At 41.1% G+C, this 25,190-nt stretch overlaps 1 protein-coding gene across 32 annotated transcripts in view; it reads right to left on the bottom strand.

Moving 5' to 3' along the window:
* PKHD1 (PKHD1 ciliary IPT domain containing fibrocystin/polyductin) overlaps nt 1-25,190 on the bottom strand; it is a 513,811-nt gene that overhangs the window by 269,092 nt on the left and 219,529 nt on the right. For all 32 annotated transcript variants that reach the window (XR_015722268.1, XR_015722269.1, XR_015722271.1 and 29 more), the window contains 3 exons: nt 16,918-17,095; nt 15,341-15,536; nt 4,232-4,297 (listed from right to left, as the gene is read on the bottom strand). Coding sequence is in view for 23 of the 32 variants with exons in the window: in XM_087857019.1 (XP_087713145.1) it covers nt 4,232-4,297; nt 15,341-15,536; nt 16,918-17,095 (440 nt within the window). In the remaining 9 variants the exon portion in view is untranslated. The remainder of the gene's footprint in view (nt 1-4,231; nt 4,298-15,340; nt 15,537-16,917; nt 17,096-25,190) is intronic.

The following is a 25,190-nucleotide window of genomic DNA, read 5'->3' as shown; positions in this document are numbered from 1 at the left end:
TCAGTTTGGGCGATAAAGTGTTTGGGGTGTCTTTGAAAGACCTCCAAGTGGAGATACACAGCAAGGAAGGATTAGATATGAATCTGAAGAATGGGAGAGAGCTCTGAGTCAGAGATGGATTTTGTGGTCATATTTGAAACTCTAAGGATGGTTGTGACAGCTCCAGAGGATTATAATGAGAAAAGAGAAAATACCTGAGGTCAGAACCTTGGGAAACACCCAGTTACTTTGTCTACCGGAACCCAACTCCCTCATAATCATGGTCTCATTAGAGCCCTGGGATAACTGAAAAGTATATAGATTGTGGTCAAGTAGAAATCCTAGGTGATTTAATTAGCACAAAATAGACCCCACACCATGGGAATCAGACATGGGCTTGGCACAAGCTTCACTCAGAAAGAGGCTGTATAAATATTTTATAAACACCAAGACTATAAAACCTAGATTCCTCCCAATTTTGCCTCCTTTCCAACACTATACTTTAAATATTCAGGTGGGGTTGGGGTGGGGGCTTTGTTGAAATGACCACTAAATGGCCAGAAAGAGAGATTCTGATGCTTTATTTCCTGTGATATTTCAAAAGGGCAATGAACAGACTCTTAAAAACCACATACCAGGCTCCAAAAACTCTTTATATCACAGATGTTGGAAACAAATTCTTCACTTTGTCATCTTCGTTTTTATTTATAAGAGGGCTGAAACGGTCTTTAATTGAACAAACTAAATCTTAAAGTAACTATTCTAAGAGTTGTTACTATGAACAAATTTAATCGTTCCATACCATTCTGCCTTAAGATAAGAACACTCAATGGAGAAGAAAACACATTTCAGTCTCTTGCAAAGTTATCAGATTTCTATAGTTAATATCAGGCTTCTGTATGGCTATTGCTAATATAGAAAGGTGGGGAGAGAACAAGAAGCCTACAAGAGTTAAAGAAGAAGCAGAGAATCAGGCAAGGAGAACCAGGAGAGAGCAATGTCTTGGAAGCCTACAAAATCGAGCATGTCCAGAGGGCAGAAGTGATCTTCACAGCAAAGTTCTAATAAGAGAGTGAATAAGGAGTGGCTTTTGAATTCAGCAACCAGAGCGGGTCATCTGGATAATCCAGATGAGAGCGGCTCCAGGGGGTGGTTGAGATGGTAACCAGGGTGGATTACAGTGGATTGAGGAATGCACAGGAGGTGAGGCAGGGAAGACACTGGGTCAGGTCGTCCCAAAAGCTCATGGAGGAACGAGCAGCTTTAGGATTTGAAACCCTCAGGCCTTGATCTGTCTTCCCAATCTTTAGATAAATGAGTCTTACCTCGAAACCAGATTCCATGAATTTTGGTCAAGACCAACATTTGTGAGGAAGCCTCACCTTGCTTTCCTCTACAAATCTGTCACTCAGCAACAGCTACAATTGAAGGTGGTCTCCAACTTGCTACCTGAGCCAAATATTCCCCTCTCCACCTTGATCCTTCATCCACCCAGCTTTTTACGGCTCTGCATCAAGAGTCTAGTCTTTCGAGAAGTTTGCAACAGAGATACCAACTAGGGGAAAACTCAGTATTCATGAATTTTGTTTTGTTTTGTTTTAACTGAGAGGCACTGACCAGAAGGAACTAGTAAAGAAGAGGTTAACTACACAAGACAGAGTCATTTACTGATGGGACAAAGTTCAGAAGATGCTGACAGGGATGAGTTGACTTTAAAAAGGAAAAGGGCTGACAGATTCTCAGAAACCCGAGGAAAGGAAATAAGCTTAGATCTGTGAGGGAAAGGATGGCAAATTTAAGAAGAGAATATCTGATCATCATAGTCCCATATGACTATACGCCATATTTCTAGTTAGCCCCCACTGAGAAGACAACATCGTCGAGGTAAAGGCTATTCAGAAATATTTTTATCCTCCCCCAAAAGTGGGTTGCTTTGTCCATTTTCCCCTTTCCCATTTTTCTTATAAAGCATTATGCACACTGAGAGGAAACCAGCAAGGCCACAGGGTTGGAAGAACATGAACGACCTGCACAGGGGTGCTCAGAAACCTGGATATCCTCTTGACTCCAATTAGCATAAAGCCTCACCACAAACCCACTACGCATCCATACCACAACTTACATCACCACCACCTCCTCTGCCTCTCCTCAACAGTGGCCCATATATACCCCTAATTTCTCCTGGTTCTGGAGTTTCCTGTCCACAATTTCTCCACAGTGTCCAGCACAATCTTGTACACTCAGAATAAGCCTTCAAGTGAGTCAACTAGGAGACGCTCTGCAGCAGAACACCCTAACCCAAAATGTCTCATCTGCATTATATACTCATATTGAATTTCTGAGTGGGTTAACATATAGATAGAACTCCATTAATCATTCCATTGCTGTTTTGTCAAAGAATTTTTGATACTGTAATATTTTACTATTTTTCATAGAAACTTTCATTAAGCAAAATACACACTCACATTTCAAGTTTGACATTAGCACATATACCCCACAGTATGGGAATCAGGGAACGTCTCTGAAGTATATTAGTATTTGAAATTTCTTTCTGATGAATGGTAATGTACAAATTCTGTAACTCCCTGTGTTTAGGGTTGTTTTCTGTTGCAAATTATATCGGCTAGGAAAACTAACTATATACAATTAATTTTAATCTAAGTCATAAATTAATATATGCCCAAAAAGGTACTTTAAACATCTTAGAGTTTATATGGTATAGCAGAATGAACACTGGACTGAGTTGGGTAACTTGAGTTCTCATCCAAGTTCAACCACTGACTAGGTGTGACTAAGTAAACTATTTAATCTCTAGGCTTCTGTTCCCTCACTTGTAAAATGCAGCAATTGGATAGGATAGTCTGTGAGGCTCTTTCCCTTATTAATATCCTATAACTCTATGAAGCTTTCTATTTATTTAGCATGCTGTAATTGATAGGCCAAGTAAAGCATCTTCCATTTAAACTGACCCCTGCTAAGAAGCCCGGGAGGCTGGCCACCCACAGTCTCCTTCCAAAGAGTCCTTAATACAAAAATCTTCCTACTAAGTCCTGAGTGGTATGGCACCTTGACTATATAGCTGGTTGAATGAGAAATGGCCACCCATAAATAGTCCAGTATCCTCTGAGGGGACCTGGCAGGAGAACTACCCCCAACAGATATGTTTTCTACAAATGGCGACTGACCCAACCAATTGGAAATTTGAACACAGAACTGTCAGAGAAGAGAGAACTGCAAGATACTTTTCTTGGTAACAGTTATTTTAAAAGAGATTTATTCATTGATTATTTAGTTAGTCATTTAATTGACATCCCCATATGACCATAAGACCCCAAGGAGTCAAACATCATTGCTCATCATTGTATCCTCCTGCATCTTGCACAAGAGGTCCTCAATAAATAATGCATCATGAGCCACCTGAAGGAAAGGAGGGATAAAGGACAGGGGACATAAAGAACAAAATGCTACGATAGCCCAGAAACATTTATAAAAACAAAGAACCACGTTCTTCCCAGTCCAATAAGCATGGAGTAGTAGCCACCAGTACATCTAGTTTATAGTTTTAGTCTAGTACCTTTTCTTCATTTATTTATTAATTTAAATGGAGCAGTTAGATCATTTTCTGATTAGCATGGGCTCTGCTCTGACATAACACAAAAATGCCACTGGAAATCAAAGGAAAATTTGGCCTTTGAAAAGATTTGTCCCTGATGCAAATGCATAGTTAAACTGGCTCAGGATAAACAAAAACAAACAATGAAATGCATTAGAAGGTGCCTAGGAGTCTTTTAGTCCTTGAGAATTTGGCTTTTATGAGTTAGAGAGATTTCACAGAACCATCTGACTTTGGGGAAGGGTTTGTTTACCCTGATGTCCTGAGATTACTGGGAACAATTAAACTTTGGAGATACCCTGAATTTTTCTTTCCATTTGGTAGAGGCCTAATGGCCCATCTGCAGATCTGGACTCCTGTGTGCACATATGGTCCATAATTTATGAAATGTGCTTATTTACATGTTTTAATTCTTACGTTCCAATGTTTTGAAATGCGCCCTTCTTATATCTTTCTTTGAAATGCAGACACATATTTCCGCTATCGGGGTGACACAATAGGGAATCGTTAGGGATGATAGCATTCGGGCTGATGCTTACCTGCTTATAAACAATTTGATGGAAGCAAATTATAGAACTATTATTGGACGACATTCTGCTGTACCAGGCACTTCTATTTGGTGGGTGGGTTAATACTCACCTGAAATAGTTGGGGGCACACCCTCCTTCACCTGGAGAGTCACTTGAATGTTGCCTTCACCTGAAACTGAATGCAAAAAGCCACAACTTGGATGTGATGCAAAGAGCACCTTAATACAGAAGATATTCATATGTGATAAAGACGGCTTTATGCTAAATTCCTCCCAACCTAACTAAATTTTCAAAAAAAAAAAAAATGAAGTCCTTGTTAGTCTACCAATTGATTTCCAACATTTAATTTTGATTTCTTTTATTTGATTAAACTTAAGTGCAGTGAGGTCTCCAAGAGAATTGGCACATAAATAATTGGGGAAGAGGACCCTTTAGCCATATGTTCTTGGGAGGCCAACGTTAGTCAGCAGGGTACACCTCTTATCCTATTTCCTCTCCACATTTTGAAGGCTTACCTTTTAGAATTCATGTGTTTTTCAATAGAGTTCAGATCGCCCATGAAATGTATTTGCTTTACCTTTATCCAAACAAATTGTCCTTTTAATGAAGGCTTTTTTCCACCCCCCGCCCCTTTCTCCTCCATCTTCCAAACCAACTGAGCACATTTAAAAGGCCTGGGGTTCATTAATTTTAAGTGTTCAATAAATTAGAGGAAATAATCAAAAGGCCTGATTCTTTCTGATAATGACAATTTGATGTCAGTATAAACCAGTAGATTAAGCTGGGAACATATGCTCCTTTGCCAAGAGAGGCTGCTATAATTAAATAGTGAATGCATCTACAAGGTGCTCTCACGCCTGATTAATTAGTAATCAGGTGCGCCAACTCCACTTTTCAGTAACACCTTGTCTCTTATTGGTTAATTACCTTTCTGCCTTATCAGATGTCATGTGAGCCAACACCTCCCACCACTGGAGGGCCCAATGCTGTCTAAGGCTGTAGCCTTGAGGACTAGGTCAAACTCACGCTCTCCATTTGCCTTTCCATGGAACCCTAAACCTTTACCTCCATCACAAGATGGAGTAGACTAAAGACCATTTTTTTTCTAATTACAAAGTATAAGCTTCAAAATATTACCAATATTATTATTTGTAATATTTTTATTTATAATAATATTTGTAATAATATTATTTGTAATAATAATAATAATAATCCTCAAAGGGATCCAAGATGAGAACTCCCCTTTTATTCTGATTTTGATAATTACTCTCATATAATTTTTTCCCATTGTAAAAAGTGACTTTCTCCTTACACTGCACGTATTTTGAGACCAGGCACAATGACCAACATGTTCTCTGTGTACTCTACTTTATCACTACTACTAAGGCTTCGCTTATATTATTTCTCTATCCTGTTGCATGTTTTACCCACTTTCTACCTTAAGTAAATAAATAAATATAACACCACCAGCCCAGCATTTCATCTCTCTCTTTTTCTATAATGTCTAATTTACCCACTTGTGCTCATACTGATTTTGGTGATATTTATCCCAAGCTTGCTCTCAATTTAGCAAATATTTATAAAGCATCAACTGTGGTAAACTTCACATTGCATCAGTCACGAGCTCTGTCTCTAAATCTTGGAGGGAGGGAATTTTCTCATGTACCTTAGAACACCAGACATTGCTGGACATGTAGACACTTACAATTCATGAACTAATCTAGAAATCCTAAATTTATAGGGCTCTACTCTGAATACCCAGTACTTAACTGGCTATTTCAACCAATTGAGCAAATAGAGGCAGGAAATAACCTTTTTAAAGGAGCCAAAAGGCAAAATAATATAATCGGCTCAACTGGAAAGAAAAGCAAAAGAGAACATGGACAAGTTGACATGTAAAAACATGCATAAGGCCGTAACAATGGAGCACTCTTCCCTATGAGGAAGGAATTAAATATTGTAATAGAATCAAACTCCAAAGAAGGCAAATTAGAAAAAATTCCAGGAATCATTTGGAAAGGGTTATTAGTTCATTTAAAGATTTTGTTTAAATCATCCTTGTTAAAAGCAGCTACCAAGAGGCACTACATCTGTGCCCTCTTCCTTAAGACACAGCCACTGGAGTAAAGAGAGTAAAAAAAGTAAAGTTACACATGAAAAAGTCTTTTTCAAAACCACTGTAGTCGTTTTATAATGCATCATGCATTGTAGCCATCATGGTGATGATGAACCCAGAGATGGAAAAGAGTAACCCCCAGCACATCTAATGCCCATGACAGACTGTTCCACTTGTCCTTCCGTTCAGAAGTCCCTTAACCCAGGCCCCATCCTTGGTAAGCCAAGGCTTCCTGGTGAGGGCGCTATCACGTCTGCGGCTCTACGCTGATGGCTTCTGAACTGCATGGCCACTGATCTCGTTCAGCCTCTACACATGCACAGATGTGTCCCAGTTCCTGGAAAGCCTCTTCCCCAAAGCATACATTGAAAAGCTATTGCTCCTTTTACTAAAGCGAGTGTGAGAATATCATTCAATCTGAGAAAAGGAGTAGTTTCGGTATCCCACGAAATGGAGAAAGTTACCAAAAGTAAGAAAGACTGAACAAGTCTGATTTCCTTCACCACCACTTGTACATGGCCCTCTGCAGGCTGGTTCTGAGGTCAGAGGGTTATTCTTCCCAAATACCATTTCCACACCCTGAGAGTGGAGCCATAGAGAGTCATGGGGAAGAGTGTGGCTGCTGAATGAAGTCCAACAGCCTGGCTTTGAATCCTGGGTCTTCCATTTCCTTGATGTGGGCAACCCACAAGTTCTTCATCATGTCTGAATCTCCCTTCCTGTGAAAAATGGAAATAGTCGTCCTATCTACCTCATAGCGTCATTGGGAAGAAAAGATGAGATAATCCCTATAACATGCTTAGCACAGTGCTTGGCACAGAAATACTAGTCATTTCCTATACTGTTATTATGGCATGTATTATTATTATTATTATTATTATTATTATTATTATTATTATTATTATAGCAGCAGTCAACAAAACCCAAGAAATATGCTTCTATTCTTTTTACTCTTTTTTACAGCTGTACCTAATCATGATGAGCCTTAGTATTCAGAGTTGGAAGCAACTTAACCAGATCTGCTAAAGTTGCTAAGTGCTCTGACTCTATAAAAGACAGTGTAAAAGTTACACGTCGTTTCCAATTTGGACAAACACAAAGAAGGATGAAAATCATTTGAGAATAAAGGTATTGACTCAGGAAGGGTTTAAAAGCCTTACACAAGCTGTGATATTATACATATGTCTTCTCAGTGCTTATGATTTCTGAGTGTGTATTTGTAATATGAGAGTGGTTAATCTACTTTGTTTATAAATGGAGCCTCATTGCAGTTGATCCTTCCCAGGTTGTAAGAATATCTGGTTGGTCCTCAAAAAGAAAAGAAGCCTTTGGGTCAATTACAGTCAAATTATTCTGGTGGATGCTATGTGATGTAAGGTTGCTATAAACACAGAGATCTGGGAGAAAGCAAGAAATGTGCCAAGAAGGAGGAAAGAGAGTTACCCAGCCAAATATGATACTAGTGTCTTCCAGAATTTCGTATGTTGCCCGGCAAGTTTTGTCTGCTCTAGGGCACTAGGGAAGAGAAAAATTAATTCTCTCCTTGAGTAGGTCCCATTCTCTTTTGCAATTTTGAAGGGAGAATTAAGTACCTATCTATATAAAAAGAAAAAACAGGTGGCATCTTCATGGGCCTTGACTCCTTTCCTATTTCATTCTTCATCCATATTCCCATTCGCACTTCACCATTGAGGTTTAGCGCATATTTGGATCTCTCATTCAATTCACATTTACATGGTGTGAGTCAGCCATTGGCTACACATGGAGAGAATCAGCAACAGTGACCACAATCAGTGTCTGCAGATTTCACCCATTCTCTCCCTGACGCGCCTTCTCTCTCGGTCTCTGTCTGCACCGGACCCAGGCTCCAGCTCTGTCCTCATAAGCCAGCTGTTGGCTTTGGTCCTCTCTCTCTGCATTGCAGCTTAGCTTGCCCTATCTTCTCCGTCTACCTCTTCTCTCAGATCTGTCTCACACACCTGTAGACTCCTGCTCTGTCTCTTCCTCCGTGTTTAGTGAACTTGACCTCACTCCCCAGAAATTAGCCTTGTTCCCTTAGCCATTGAGAAGTACTTGCCAGCTGGTCCCTGGGCAGCTAAAGCTTGATTCACAGGACCACACTTCTGTCTGAGGCCACCTTCACAGGGACAGCCACAGAACCAGCTTGGCCCTCATAGCACAGGACCTTTCAAAGTCCTTCACAGACACATTACATGAAAATCCTGTGATCACCTTTGAGTCTTCCATGATCCCCACTAACATTCGTTCATGGAAGGGTATACATGTTTTTTGAGGTGTAAGAATACAAGAACTTCTTCAAGGGACTGACAGATGGGACTGTCATTAACTTCGGTCTACAAGGGACTACGTGAACTTCAGTCCTGAGAGTTAGTTCAATTAAACCTTCTTAATTAACTCAGAAAATAATAACGATTGTTATTTTAAGTCAAGGATGTTTGCCACACTTGCAATTCCTGTGAAAAATGGGGCATTTGTGCAGATCGACAGAACCAGAACGTCCAAGGGAGCAGCCTGAGAACAAGCATTCCAGCTGTTTGCCCATGAGGCACATCTAAAAAGCCCCGAATTGAGGAATTTTACAACTTCTTTCAAAAATGTGGTTTGTTAATGAAATATTACTCAGCCATCAGAAAGGATGAATACCCACCATTCACATCGACGTGGATGGAACTGGAGGGGATTATGCTAAATCAAATAAGACAAGCAGAGAAAGGTATTTATCATATGGTTTCACTCATATGTGGAACATAAGGAATAGCACTGAGGAAGTGCTATAGGGGAAGGGAGGGAAATCTGAAGGGGGAGAAATCAGAGAGGGAGATGAACCATGAGAGACTCTGGACTCCAGGAAATAAAACTGAGGGTTTCAGAGGGTTAGGGGGTTGGGAGATGGGGTGGGTGATGGGCATTAAGGAGGGCACGTGTGATGATGTTATATGTAACTAATGAATCATTGAACACTACATCAAAAACTAATGATGTGCTGTACCGTGGCTAACTGAACATACTATAAATAAATAAATAAATAAACAAACAAACAAATATCCCTGGGTAAAAACAAAAAACAAAAACCAACCAAACAAAAAAGAATGTGGTTTGTTCTCAAGAGCAGATGTTCTTAGCAACTGAGGAAAGAGACCCAGATAAAAAAGAGATCCCTGGGCTCACACTTCTTACTTTTCATCAATTATACCAAAACCTTGCAGACCACATTATATTCCCAATATGTAAATTGCGAGGTGATGATGTTCGTGGCACTAATGTTTTATTTTCGTAGGTATGGATGCTAATGTATTTTAGAAAAAGCAACTAGTTCATTAAACCCCTGATTTTATGGATATTATTACTTAAAAAGAGGTTAGGTTTTAAAAATAGGATGGTGTGGGAATTGACTGAAGAAAAATCTTAGGTAAATGACAGAACAGGAGACACAGAGTGTGACAAAGGGTAAAGTTGGTATTTAAATATCTAAAGCTTAGGAAGCATAGAGCCTTCAATAAGCCCAAGTTTTTCCTATACATAGAAGGAAGAAGAACTGGTTTACAAGGGTATATACATAAGTCTGGATTAAAAAAAAAAAAAACCCAAACACCAGTCTACTAGAAAAAGCACTGAACTAGAGTCAGAAAGGCTGAGTTTGAATGCTGATTATACCCCTATGCCCTGCGTGAACTAGGGTCAGCCATCGGCATTGCTACGAATTAGCTCCTTAAGCGGAGTGCTTCCTAGGAAAAATATTTGATCCTGACTTCTAAGTTTTCCTTCTTCCTTTCCTTTTCTCCTTTATTTTCTTCCTTTTCCTTGTGGGAGAGAAGTTGCTCATAACCAAGAGGCAAAATGCCTTCCTTTTCCATTCTCTCTGTTTGCCATAAAGGTTAGTGCAGTTCCCCAAAGTCAATCCTGTATATTGCTGGCAAAAATCCCTGGGGATCTTTGGGGAACGAGTTTTCTATAAGAATGTAAATTAATTTATTAACTAGAATGCTATGGATTGCCTTAGAGGGCCTCAGCATGGGAATGGCGGCAGAGTTTCGAAGGATTATGATTCTGCTCTGCTTAGGCCACCCTCGCAAAGTGCTCGGGGCGGCGGGTTGAGTCCTCTCTCCTCCACAGATGCTAACAGAGCTCCTTCCCGAGGCGCTGAGGGGTCTTCTGGACCCGCTGAACAGCAGAAGGCCGCAGGCAGCAGCCTGCTCCCTCCCTGTGCCCTGAGCGCTCTGGGGAGAGAGAAACCCAGGCAAGTACCCCAGGAGCTCCTGGCCGCAAACTCAGGAAAGCACTCCTTATTTTCAGGACCCCGCAGGTTAGCAGCCTCTTTTCTGGGCCTTCTGTGTGACGTGACTTGACTTCTTCAGGGCAACGGGTGCAGACAAAGAAGTCCATCTGTCTTTCCATCTACGGCCCTCTTGCCCTCCTGGAAAACGGCCCCGGCTTCTTGCCAAACAGCCTGCTTTTATCTTGGCGAGGGGGCCATTTGGAGACAGGCACTGGCCGGCCTGGCTAGACAGGCCTTGTTTCCCGGGCAGATGAGAAGAAGGTGGTAGGCCGCAGCCTCTGCGCCTCGCAGGCGCTCGCTCAGCTGCCGCCTCGCACAATATCCCGGCGCGGCCGCTCTCCGCTGCGCGAGCCGGGCTGTGTGAACCCGGGAGGGCAGCCGTGAATGGCTCGGCATCTGACATGAATTTATCACCGGCTGCTGGTTGGGTGAAGGAGAACGCAAGGGGAAGGGGCTGTGGGTGTTTAATGCACCCTGCCACAACCCAACAGTTTGCCCTCAAGAGCCTTTTCCCGATATAAAAGGACGGGGTCAAAAGTAAGTTGACCCCTGACAGAATGTACAATTATTAGGAGAGGACTGTGCACGGGCAGCTGCTGGAACCCCACTGGCTCCGCGTCGGGCTTCCAAGAGTCAGAATATGAATAATCAACTCAAGATTGTTTCCTCCACCCCTATCAACCCCCGTCACCTCCCCCCAACCTTCTCCTCCTGTTTTGGGCAAGTCCTATTATCTTCCTACAGGAAGGAGCAGAGCCCTCCCTAGCAGCTGCAATAATTGTGTTCCTATTGTGATGAAGACCTCCTCCCGGCCACCCCCCTACAAGTGGCCATTGTGAGTGGAGAGTCAGTGATTATACGCTCCGCCTGATGCTTTGGGGGACCCAGCTGCCCGAGTGCTGACACACGAGCGTGCGTGCGGAAGGCCAGGGAGGGGGCCGGTGGAGGTGGAGGCAAGAGGTGGGGGGATCCTGCGTCTGTGAGACGGGACCCTGACACACCAGACCTTTTTCATAAGTCAAGCCCAGAACAAATGAGGCTTTATCAGGCCCCAGTGATGAGGGGGTCTCATCTCCCTTTGAAGTGGAGCTGCGCATGGGGCCTAGCAGCTTTTCCTCCTTTGGACCAAGCAAACATCCTTCTTTTGATATGCTACATGCTCATTATCTCTGCCCCATTTAATGATTTTTGATTGAAGGGTGGCGGCTGGGATGCCGAGAAGATCGTTAGAGAGGCTCCATCCAGCCAAGCCTGCAAGAAAGGCTTTCCTTGTGCCTGGGCCTAAATTTGGAATTTCTTAACAGTGTGCGCTTGTTCTTAGAGGCAGATAAGGGCTGAGCGTGAAATTCTTAATTAAGCAATAAATAGAGAGTGGGGTGTCAGCAGATGTAGCCAGTAGCCATGGCAACGGGAATCACATGGGCAAGAGAGCTGAGACTAGATGTAGGCCTCAGGCCTGGGCCTGACTGACAGCTGAAGAATCCTACAAAGCTTGTAAACCAGATTAATTAGCTGACTAATTATTTCATAGCGTTAATGTAACTAAAAAATAAAAATAGTTAACCATGAACTGAAACATCCCTGGGAAGAAAAAAAAAAAAAAAACAGCAGGGAAAGAGGCAGTGGGGAAGGCAGAGACAGGAGCTGCCGGTTAATGAAATCACATAAAGGGAAAAATGGGCTTGCTGGATTTGACTCGACTCGGAAAATATAAAAGAATACGTGTCCTGCAGTCTTGCCCATTCCCAAGCGTGGCGTAGAAGTCAGAGTTCGGAACTGCCACTCATAATCATTTCTCACATCAAACGCTGCTCCTCCTGGGTCCTAACACACACTGTGGCACATGTGTCCTTTGCGGTGGTCTGTGCTGCAAGTGGCTTCTCAGGCAAAATTCTCAGGGGCTTTAGAAAGGCAACCTGAACCAATCTCCTTAAAAGATATTTTTAAATGAGCGAGGTGATCTTATTCTGTGGGTCACAATTGCTTAAGTGGTATTACACTTCGATCATGGAAACCAGATATCATATATGTCGTGTTATCACGAATCTCGGTTATCTTATAAAATCTAGTCAAGGAAAATAGAATGACACCCTTCCGGAAAGGTTATGATGTGTACGCTAACTTCAAGGCACGTGACATCGTTCATCTTCTGGGGGGAGAAAGAACAAATCTAGAGAAATAAGCTACCGACAAAACGTACAGTCAAGTAACAGGGCATGCTAATCACATTTGAAGATATTTGGGTGTTTTGTACCACAATTCCGAGATAAGTAGGTATTCTTAACCTCGTTGTATAGATGAAGCCACTGAGGCATAGAGCATTTATAATTCCATGCCCCAGGTGAAATAGCCAGCCAGCCACTGATTAAAACCCTAAGCTCTGGCCATGAGCTTTCCAAAAGAATCTGCATCCCATAAAGACATTTGCCAAAACAAAAACAAAAACAAAGACAAAACTGGCCTTGGTAGAGAAGAGGAATACTCTCAAAACATATTATATGTATAGGATTTTTTTCTTTGTCACTGGGGATCAGCGAGAAGTTTTCTCCCACAACCCTGCCTAGCACCCCCCCACACACACACACCCTATTTGGTCAGTGATCAATGATTATTTAGTGGGCAGCACACTCTAGTGGGGAGATCCAGAGCCAGGAGCTAGAATGCCTGGGTTCTGATTTTTTTCCCCCTTCTCAGCTGGGTCTAAGATTAGTCAGGTATCTGCAAACACACACCAAGTAGCCAAATGGAGGAAACAAAGATAATTGTGATTTTGCTTGAAACTTCCTATCCTGGGGGATGTGGAGAGGTTGCAAACAAACAATACAAACAAAGATGGTCCGCTTAGAAGTGGTCAACAGATTAATGAAACACAGCGAACTGTCAGTGAGGCAGCACTCTGAGCGAAAAGCCAGCCAGGAACAGGAGCAGGGTCTCTCCATTCCATGCCCCCCCCCCCTTAAGTCTGGCAGGAAATTCAATGGCCTTGAAACAGGTCAAGCAGTCTCCCTACGGTAAAATGAAACTTCTGTATACACAACTCTCCCCACGTTGTTGTTGTTGTTGTTGTTGTTGTTTTTCAGGAATATGTCCGCATAGACTGTGAGGTCTCGACTTATGTTCTCTTCTTAGATTTAAGTGTATTCTATGCAAATTATCCCAGTCACAGACCTATAAAGTCACATGGTCCAGAAAAAACCAATTACGTGAAAGTAACAAACTAATCAATATGGAGCGTGCAGGGCAGAGAGCTAGAACTCTATGGCTTGGAGTCCTGTTGGGGTCCCCGCCGCCAACTACCTTACTGCCATTACGGCATTATGAGCCTTCCCAGTGATGCTGTAAACTTGACACAGAGGATAGCCAAAATTATAACCAAATCTACCGGGTCCAACATAGCTGCTTGGGACGCACCACCATCGAGGAGCAATGCAAGCTTCGTTCCCCATGAGTCCTCGTATCCTCACTGTACCGGCCCAGGAATGAGAACGGAAGTGGCTCTTGCCACCTACCTACCCCATTCACTCAGAGCATACAGGGGGCACAAATGACCTCAGAGGCCAGTACTTGGAGCACTGGGAATCGTCTTAAGGAACAAGGGTCTCCATGTTCATTAAACATTCAACCAACCCTCTGAGATTTCCTGGTCCTTTTTCAGTTCCTCTTATCTAAAGGTGGAGATACCAGGGTATTCTGATACAAAGAATGATTTCAATTAATAAAGGCTACCTACCTAATAAAAATGTTTTATACTGAAAAATGCATCTGTATCATATATATATACTCTTATATACATACAGATGTACATGTAAACATAAATATACATACTTACACAGATGTGCCTTTCTACCATATATGTGTATAAATGTGTATAACTTGCTATTAATTCAATAAATAATGATAACAAAGGGGAAGAAAATCTGTAGCTGCACGACTTGATTTTTTTTTCTTTATGCCATAAATGTCCCTTTGCCATGCTTGCCTCACTTGGCCATTTAAGTTAGTTTGCAGTTCATCAACAAAATCAGACCAATGGACAAGACAGGCTCTTCACAAGCATGCTAAGTAATAGAGAACAATTCGAAATTAAAATTTTGTTCTAGAATATATATCAAGTGAACAGTCAGAGTTAATGACACCTCTTTGCTCTTATTTAATGGCTGCATTTGGCTCTGGCTGTAAAAATAGTCTCAGGGTTCTCTGTCCACTCTCAGTTTTTATAATTTTAGGTTACATTTATGGTTGATGAAATCAGAAATAAAATTTAGGGGCGCCTGGGTGGCACAGTGGTTTAGCGTCTGCCTTCGGCTCAGGGCGTGATCCCGGGGTTACGGGATCGAGCCCCACGTCAGGCTTCTCCACTATGAGCCTGCTTCTTCCTCTCCCACTCCCCCTGCTTGTGTTCCCTCTCTCGCTGGCTGTCTCTATCTCTGTCGAATAAATAAATAAAAAATCTTTAAAAAAAAAAAAATTTGAATGGTACAATTCAGTACAAATAGAACGTACAACAATCCATTTGGCAAAGACTTAACAATACCAGGGAATCACCATATTCTCCTCTCTAGTGCTATTGAAATTTCATAGTCACAGGGCTCAAGGGTAGATTAGGCTCAGCTGACCAATGGAGAGGGGCAAGGAACTCAGAACAACTGTCCAGGCAGTCTGGTTTCAGAGCCCAACCACTTAACCATAAAACACAGCTCTCCCCTTCAGGTCCTCATCACTTCATAGCACAAATATTTGGAATTCAAGAGTGAACAGTGGCTTCAGACTACGTGCCCTCAAAATTCTCATCCAATTATACTTACCCAGATAGGTGAGTTGCCTCAACTGGGTATTGAAGAACCAGTCACAACCTTGGTCCTGACCAGGTGATGGCAGAGACGGAAGGGACCGCCCCACCTGACTCCCACACCTTACGAGGATGTCAGGGTAAGGCCACAGGACCGTGTGCGCCAGCAGGAGGTAGTTCCCAGGAGCAAAGCTGCCAAACGTTGCTGAGTACTTGAAGTGAGAGAACAATACAATAACGCTCATTGAGTAAGGGAAGCTTTCCCTGAAAAAGAACTACAAAGAACCCAGATGAAGTACTTTAGAAATACAGCAGTTCACACCCAGATTATTCTTCTTGAAGGAAATAGGCTTACTTAAATCCACTCCATGATAAATTCATAACCAGGGCTCCAGAATCCTAGAACGTGAGGACTGAAAAACTCCATAGATTTCTCTTGTTTAACAACCTCAATTAACAGAGGAGAAAACCCAGACAAGTGAGTTGACTTGTCCCAGGTCAAACAGCTAGGAGAGACAGAGCCAGATCTAGAATTCTTTTCCAGTTTTTCCCATAATTTAAAGAGGCAGGCAATGATAGCAGGCGCACCCATCCGTTTGTAATAGTAAAGCGAGCATTGCTGGAGCATTCATTACATGCTCAGGTTCTATTCATGTCAAGGCTTTCAATCCTTCAAAGACTCCCTGTGATTGTCACTACTACTGCCCCCATTTTACAGAGGAGGAAGTTGAGGCAGGCAGAGGTTCAGGAACTTGCCCCACACCACAAAGCAGGGGAGTACCGAGCCAGGATGGACACTAGGGTCTCCACCTTTACAATCATCATTCTGATGCCTTCACCTTATTTGGTGGAAAATTCCCCAAAATGTTCTCATGGGAACCTCGAGGGAAGGAAAGAACTCTTCTTTCTGAGAAGGGTAGCGAGAGGATCAAAGGAGATTCTGCCTTCAACTATACCACACGTAAGACCCGCTCTCATGACTTTAAGGAGAATGTGAAGGAAGTAAGAAATGCATTAAAAGGAAGAGGAGAAGCTTGAGGAAATCCATTGGATTTTTTTTTTTTTCAGAAAATACACCCACTTTCCACATAGCTATTCCTATCTTCCCCGCCCCTAACCATTTGACTCCTTCAACCAACCCCAATGAAGTTCCAGACCTTTATTTGCAAGTTAATATTTGACCACAAGGTGGCAGTATGCAATGTAAAAATGCTTTGTTAAGACATTTTCTCTGGCTACAAACACTTCTCTAAGGGGTAAATTGGTTCTTAATCCCTAATCTAATCACATAATTCTACAGAATGCTTAGAAGGTGTTTGTCATTGTATTAATAAAGTTAAAATTTCAGGCAGAACCATTGTGTTATTCAAGACAAAATTCAAACAGATTCTAAAATTTTTAAGTTAAAAAAATTAAAATAAAAAATAACTGCCATATCTTATATTCAGATTACATTCATCAGGCCAAAATGCTGTGGCAGTTTTCTTTATCAGCACCAGAAGATTCAAATTTCTGCAAACTGCTATTTCACAGGTTGAAAGATAAAAACCCCTGGGGAATGGACCATACCCGTGAATGAATTCCTGGGGTTACCTGCAGAGATCTGTTGATCCAAGGGGTCTCAAACTGCAGTGTGTAGGTCTCTTGATCCAAGAGCAGAGCCATCCAGCCATAAAGGTTAGACAATGTGTCATGTATATAATTGACAATGGTTGTCTTATTTCTGCTGTCAGTTATGGTTAAATCATAAGAAACAACTGGAGCAGTAGCTCTAGGGTGAATTAAAAAGAAAAAAAAACAAAAAAAACCAAATGGGTGGTAAGTTATTTGTCCATTCTGGATCTAATCCACTCCTCTCCCGTCAGTGGTAATTCATCTTCTATTCTTTCCACGTATGTCTTGGGCCATCTTGTCTGTATGTCTATGGAGCTTTTAGCAATCACTGTGTGGGTCAAAACAGCCCAGTTGGGAAGATGTCATTGGATCATTTGTGCATTCCACTGGTCTGGTGGATTGAAGGTAGAAACACTCAGACCTGAGGCCACTGATAAATGCCATCCCATTGAGTTCACACAGGCCAGGACTATATACTATTATTTTTATAAAGTAATGTCCATGTCTGGAATTTTGCCATAGACCAATTTTATCAGCATCAGAAAACATTATATAGTTATTAGATATTCTTACGGGAAGCAATGACCGAGAACCTAATGTGCCCATATTCTCAGAAGCCCACCTCCCACTGCTTGGCAGAAACAGCTTCGGTAGCCTTCCCTACAATGAAGAGGTAACCTTGCTCCTCTCTCCTGTGGGCTTGCATAATGACCAGCTCTCACTGCTACCACCGTACCTGGTGTCGGCTTTTTTGTGTGTTAATATAGATTGTGAGATCTTTTAAGTTAGAGATATTCTGTCCATTTTGGTCTCCTCCACGTTGGCACAGGACCTGCACATGATGGGCACTCAAACCATGTTTGTTGTAAGAAGGAAGAGTGCATGGATGAGCTCTCTCTAAGGCAGCTGGTGCCCACCCATTTCCTAGTTTACAGAAAGCATTTCTAGAAGTGCATTTTAGTAAATGAGGAAACTGAGGCAGAGTATGGCAAAAGCATTATGTGAATGTCAATGGCAGAACTGGAAATTTATTAATTTCTACAAATTACACAGCCCACCCTAGAAAGTGATTTTTAAGACTTCACTAGAACAAATAGATTTAGCCACATGCTAAGATCCTAAAAGAAAGTCAAAGTGGACAGAAAATAAAAGGCAAAAGTAAAAAAAAAAAAAATCAATACACATTATGACTGTCCTTCCCCCTTTGGTTTGGTTTTCATGAGAATCTTTAACCGTGGCATTTTGCTGCAGGCAGATAATTAAATTCTCAAAGTAGAGGTAAATGAGACAAAGGAGGATGTTGGGTTTTCAAAGTGAGGTGTGGCATGAGCATATCCAAAGCCAATTTACAATCCAGTGCATTTTATAAAAGGGAAACTGTTTTTAGCATGAACTGCTTGGGCACTCTGATCAAATGGGCATCAACTGGGAATCTGTATCTGCACACCCGAGGTGGAGGCATTTGGGTGAATTACTGACCCTCTTTAAGCTTTCATTTCCTTTTTCAAAAAATGAAGGCAAATAATATGTATCTTACATATACGTAAAACTGTGAAACTCAGAAATGATCTATGTATTCAGTAACCATCACCAAGCCTGGTTAACATCTACCCACAGCTCATTTAAGAACAAACCTGAGGGGGCTCCTGGGTGGCTCAGTTGAGTAAGCGTCTGACTCTTGGTTTTGGCTCAGATCATGATCTCATGGGTCCTGAGATCTAGCCCCACACTGGGCTCTGCGCTCAGCAGGGAGTCTGCTTGAGATTCTCTCCCTCTGCCCCTCCCCCTAGTCACACAGTCTCTGTCTCTCTCTCAAATAAATAAATCTTAAAAAAAAAAAAAAGGAACAAACCTCAGATGTGCCAGGTTTGCCATTCTGTACTATTTATTTTAATGTTTAGCAATTTATCCATGATATTTGGTCATTTAAAAACACACTCAAAACCCTCCATGGTACAGAGCCTTGGCCCTGGCACTGCAGTATTTGATACATACTTCTTAAAAGAATACGTGTGCAATGGCTGGATCATAGGGTCCAGCCATTGCGCTACTAGGTATTTACCCCAAAGATACAGATGTAGTGAAGAGAAGGGCCATATGCACCCCAATGTTCATAACAGCATTGTCCACAATAGCTAAATTGTGGAAGGAGCTGAGATGCACTTCAACAGATGACTGGATTAAGAAGATGTGGTCCTGGTGATGGGTAGTAAGGAGGGCACGTATTGCATGGTGCACTGGGTGTTATACGCAACTAATGAATCATCGAACTTTACATCAGAAACCAGGGATGTACTGTATGGTGACTAACATAATAAAAAAACATTAAAAAAAAAAAAAGAAGATGTGGTCCATATATACAATGGAATATTACTCAGCTATCAAAAAGAACGATTTCTCAACATTTGCTGCATCATGGACGGCACTGGAGGAGATAATGCTAAGTGAAATAAGTCAAGCAGAGAAAGACAACTATCATATGATTTCTCTCATCTATGGAACATAAGAACTAGGATGATCGGTAGGGGAAGAAAGGGATAAAGAAACGGGGTATAATCAGAAGGGGGAATGAAACATGAGAGACTATGGACTCTGAGAAACAAACTGAGGGCTTCAGAGGGGAGGGGGGTGGGGGAATGGGATAGACTGGTGATGGGTAGTAAGGAGGGCACGTATTGCATGGTGCACTGGGTGTTATACACAACTAATGAATCACTGAACTTTACATCAAAAACCAGGGATGTACTGCATGGTGACTAACATAATATAATAAAAAATATTATTATAAAAAAATAATAAATAAATAAAAAGTAAAGACACTGCAAAAAAAAAGAATACATGTGGTTTTTTCGTTTGTTAATTAATAAAATGAAAGGGATGAAAAATTTGGGGGGCATTTGGGGTAAAAAAAAACAAACCCTACTCGTTTCCCAGATTTCCCAATGCAGCACTAACTGAATCTTTAGGAAGCTTGGGGTGGAAGACTTTCTCTGATTGGGCTTGGGATACTTAACGTTTTTCACATGTGTATCAGGATGTACATCAGAACGAAAGAACAATCCCAAACTCGTATTCTTAGAGTCAGAATGGACAGGAAGGTCATCTGTTCCAACTTCCAACCCACTGTAGGAGTTCCGTCCACATTTCAGCCTGTCCCTTCCTCCAGTTATGGGATCTCCACCATTACATTTATGGTGTTTATTTTTACATTTTAATCTTCAGACAATCTTTAGAAAGGTAAATTTTCTTCCTTGTATTTCCTATCCATTCGCAGTCCTCATGGCTCTCTTTTCCTCCAACTGAAACCACATGTTCCAGAGTCCCAGGAGATGCTCCAGCACAATCTGGCCCCACTTATACATTTCAAAAATACTCTTCTAAAAAATAAATGTAAAACTAATGTGTTAAGAAGAGATAAAGTTGGAACCAAGAAATACCAAAGAGGTCAACAGGTTGGCCAGAGTAGCTACCCTGATCAGTTTGTAAAGCGAGAGTCCTCGAACTCCAGAGAATGATTCTGAGTATTTCAGATTCTGAAAGTGTCTCCTTTCAGTTTTCACAGAAACATATGGGCCCTGGAAAATGAATCACAAGAACTAAATCCAGGAGAGACATATAGATAAATCAGAATTCCCATTTAATAATTCACAGTAAGAAATAAGGCTATCTTTCAAACAGCAGGTATTTGATACATATTTGTTGAATGAGTAAGTGTTAAAATGGACCAATACACTCCAAACCGGTGTTGGGTGATGTCTCTCCCCAACAGAGAAGTCTACCTGGAAAAACCACATGAGGGTCAGAAGACTTCTTATGAACTTATCAATTGAAGAAGACAAGCAATTTGATCATAAGTTATCAGAGCCTGATACAGCCAACCCCCATATTAGCAGGATGTCTGCCATGAAAACTTAAACACTTATACATAATGGTCAGAAAACGTCTCCTGAACATATATAAGCAATCTATACTACTAGTGAGCCCTGGTTTAAAAAAATGCGAAGGCAAAAAAAAAAAAAATTAATTTAAACTTTAAAATGCTAAGGTTTCCTTATGAACTGATATTTCTTTTATCCTAGTCAGGTGCTTTCAATTATACCACTTTTACAAACAGTTTTTTTTTTTTAATTATAGACCAAAAGAAGACTTCTACTTATTCAAAGCCATCTGTCTGTTCACATTTAGTTCCTCCAACCTATATTTTGTCACTTACATTGCCTTAGCAATCTGTGTTTGTCACTCTTTTCTTAAGATATCATGCATACCATCTGCAAAAATATGAAAATATTACCTCAGTATGTTACAATACAATCAATTGGGTAGATAGTTCCAGAAATGCTTCTTAATTTCAGCAGTGTGGCCCCAAGAATCTTCCAGGTCATTCTGACTAGACTTCATTATTTCTCAAATTTCTATCAGCATCACATTTATAAATCAATGTTTAGGGTACAATTTCTCCTGGGGTCAGTTTCTATGAATTGTGAATTCAATTATTGAAGGTGCCATTTTTTCAGACCATACGCCCCAGTTCCTAAAAGCTCATATAAACATGACCCCCTCTTCAAATATTGTAAAACCACTGAATGTTAACATTCATTCGGTTCTGTTTGTCTCTGGGACTACCTATCATACCTTCCTTCTGATGCCCTTCTCCTCCCAAGCAGCATCCGACAATCTGAAGCTAGCTGCCTGATCAACCAGAGACCCACCATAGCACACTGTGGTCCTAAACTATCCTTTCCTCTGCCTTCTTCATGCATTGCCCTGACCCTATCAAGCCATCCCAACCATCTCAGCTAAGGTTTATGTGGGATGCGATTTTACAGGCCCTCGTGTACAGCACCAACTTTGTGTAATTCAGTCCAGGTAGAGAAGGTGGTTATCAAATAGGTCTTCATTACAGCTGGTAATGGAAAAGGTGCATTCTGAAAAGAAAATCAAATGTCAAAGACCCATCACCCCGTAGGCAAGATGCCTTACGTTGACCATCACTGGGGGCCAAAAATCCAAAGTCAAATCAACTCCTCTCCTTGTAGGCCAAATGCCAGCAGTGACAATGGTGGGCTCTTCTGAAAAGCACCAAAAGAACATCAAGTCTCAAAGAACACCATGAAGAGAATTTACCAACCATAATGACTATGATTTTCACTTGCCCTAAATAGCCACCAATTTCCCTGTGCCCTAAATAGCCACCAATCTCCCTCTTTTTACTGTTAATGAAGCAAAGGAGCACAAAAGTCTTTCTAATTTGGAGGAGCCAAGGGAGTCTGCATGGGCCATTAGCAGCTAGCAGCGGAGAGCTTCATTACTAGGGGAAGAAGTCTCTCCCTGAACTTCTCATGGCTTTATGTGCAAGAAATCAGGAGGCAACCAGTCCATTTTAAATGTTAACCCTTCCCTCTGCCTCAGCAAGAGCTCTGTATATAATCAAAAAGACAAAAAGACTACAAGCCTTTCCTTCTTTTTTCCCATTCAAGGGAGTGCCCTAATTTTTGTTCTTTTTTTTTTTTTAATAACCAAGCTTGTTTTTAATTAAGGGATATTTTCCTTTAGAAATACAGCACTATCACTGGATAAAACTTCCCAGCCTAAGTATCAATTTAAGATACTAGTTGCATAAACAGTTATGTAATTTAGTGCCCATATACTGTGTGGAGCTGTTGAATGTATACTGCCCACAAAGGATTTGTTAGGCAATCAACAATACCAATGAGAACAAATATTAACTCTCTGGTTTGTGTTTACCATTAGCTTACTTTTCCTGAGGGTCCATATCTCTGTGTATTAAGACAAACATTGCACTGAGCTCTAAATGCTCTCAATTCAGAACAATTGTGAAATAAACCCTTTATAATTACACATCTCCTAAGCCAGACACATCCTAGTAAACTGGCCTCAAAGGGTGCCGCATCTCCTGAATATTAGTTCTTGCTGCCGTCACTCTCCTCTTCTACCGCACAAAGAGGACGAAATCAGAATTTCGAGCACAGACACCAGCTGTGTGTGGGACAGCATTGCTTGAGCACCCTTTAAAAGTCCTTGAGCTCATAACACGTCCTTATCAGAAAACCACTATCCTACCTCTGACCTGCCACCATCCAGTACTATTTTCTATGTAGCAATAATTTTTATATACCCTTATGGATTGAGAAACACTTACAAACATTTCTCCTTCTGAGTAAAACACCTAAAAAGAGGAAGAAAGCCACCACACTCAGTCGTCTCCCCCAAACTTTTAACAATCCTTAAATACACATACAAAATAGAACGGTTAAGCAGAGAGGAAGCCATGGGATTTAATAATCCTTGTGTTTCCGACAGGCACACCCCAACTTCACTCCCCCGTGACTTTGCAGCTATCTGTCTCTGTTTTTCTTTTTTCAGAATTGGCTAAAGCAATAATAATTTATTGTAGAGAAGTCCCGGAATCAACCCAGCACCTCCTCAAAGATGGCGTCTATAGTGTTGGCAGCATGCTTAGAACAATACTTCTTGCTTGTTCTATTCTGAATCCGTGAAGAGAAGCAATAGATGTCTAATGTCCTACCTAAGATAATCCTTCATACATTGCATCTCTTCTCTTGATCTGTTGAATTCAGCCAGAATGACCACCTCAGAACATGTGAACTTCACCATTGGAGCTATGTCCCCAGAAGGCAAACAACTACTTCTCAGGGATGTTGAAAAACAATTTTAAGCATCAGATAGGGAGTTAGACTACGAAACTCGTATTCCCTTCTATACACACACACACACACACACACACACACACACACACCTGGTGCTGTGGTGGAGCTGACTGACACCTACTCACTAGCTCACTGTCAGCCCCTCTTCCCGATGTGTTCAGTGACAGCACGATGGTAGCCGTGAATAGGTCATATGAGAGTATTTTCACCACGGAATTGGGCAAATGCTACAAATCAGGGCTTTTCTGTTCTAGAGAGCTAGCTTGTAAACATTTACCGGCTTGCTGCTATGGCCCTTCATTATTCATGAAATTTAATAACCATGTAGTATTGTTGATATTCCCCAGACTGGGGTCCACTTTTAGATCTTTTTTTACTTTACTTCTATAACCTCTGGTGACAAGAAAGGATAATACTTCTTGGAATTTTCCTGCCTCACTTTTTTTTTTTTTTTTTAGAACTGAAAAGATACCATTAGTGATGCTATGCCTTTATCCCTAGGAAAGAGAGCTAGGCGATTATTAAAGGAGAAGCTAGGCCAAAATTTCCATTTGAACTCTTCTTTACTTTTGCATTCACAGAGGCAGGGGGTGCCTCATACTTTGAACACGACACATTAAGAGCAGTTACATAGGTAAAAACTGAACGCAAGCACTACAGGAGAGGATATTAAGCAAGATCTAAGAATCAAGGTGATCAACAAGAACATTAACCTTTTCTTTTCCAGAAGTAGGAAGAAGAAATAGAAGGTATTGGAGCACAATGAGTCAAAGACTGTCCTGAATGACTCCCGATTCTAAGATTAGCTGGGAGGTTTTGCTGGATCGGTACAATGTCATGTGACCATTGCAAAGTATTCCTTAATTTTCAAGAATTGGATTAAGCCGCATTTGAGTTGACTTAATTCCCTTGCCAGGCATTTGTTTCTCAGAAACATAAAATCTATAGTATTTTATTCAATTAGTAGTATGTTTATATGTTGTTTTGTAAATCACAGCTGTAAAATAGAGACTTTTTAAAGACGACATTTATTAAGTACTCACTATATGCCAGGCAATGACCTTGTGAATTAAATACCATTATGTCCATTTTATTGATATGAGAACTGAAGCAAAAAATAAAGGTGAAGCAACTTGTCCAGAAAAACACCCCTTAGGAAGGGGGGGAGTTACAACTGGTACCCACAAATTAGTCTTACTTACTTTTTTATTCTTTAGTCTTTGAAAAATAATTTCAAATATATGCATGTGTCCTGACTATTTTATGTATATCCTATAAACTTGGAAGGACTGGTTGGCCAACCTATAACATCTTATAAACTTTTAATTTTTCCCACATTCAATACAGTCAACAATTAGAGAGACATCAGGGTTTGATTTATTGATATTTGAATAAGTCTATGACAATTGAAATATTACTACTACTACTAATAATAATAATAATAATGACAATAATAATGATAATTCCCAGATAGTAATGGTGAGGGTTGAGTTCTTATTCTCCCCATCACAACTAGATGCATCTAAACCACCAGGTAAAGAAAACAACTGTGAATGCTGACAA

Source organism: Ursus americanus, chromosome 29 (genome assembly GCF_024610735.1).
Source record: "Ursus americanus isolate L20-20 chromosome 29, mUrsAme1.1.p, whole genome shotgun sequence".
In the NCBI taxonomy this organism is placed as follows: domain Eukaryota; kingdom Metazoa; phylum Chordata; class Mammalia; order Carnivora; family Ursidae; genus Ursus; species Ursus americanus.
The sequence above is the reverse complement of the archived record's forward strand: the minus strand, read 5'-3'. Positions and strand labels throughout refer to the sequence as shown.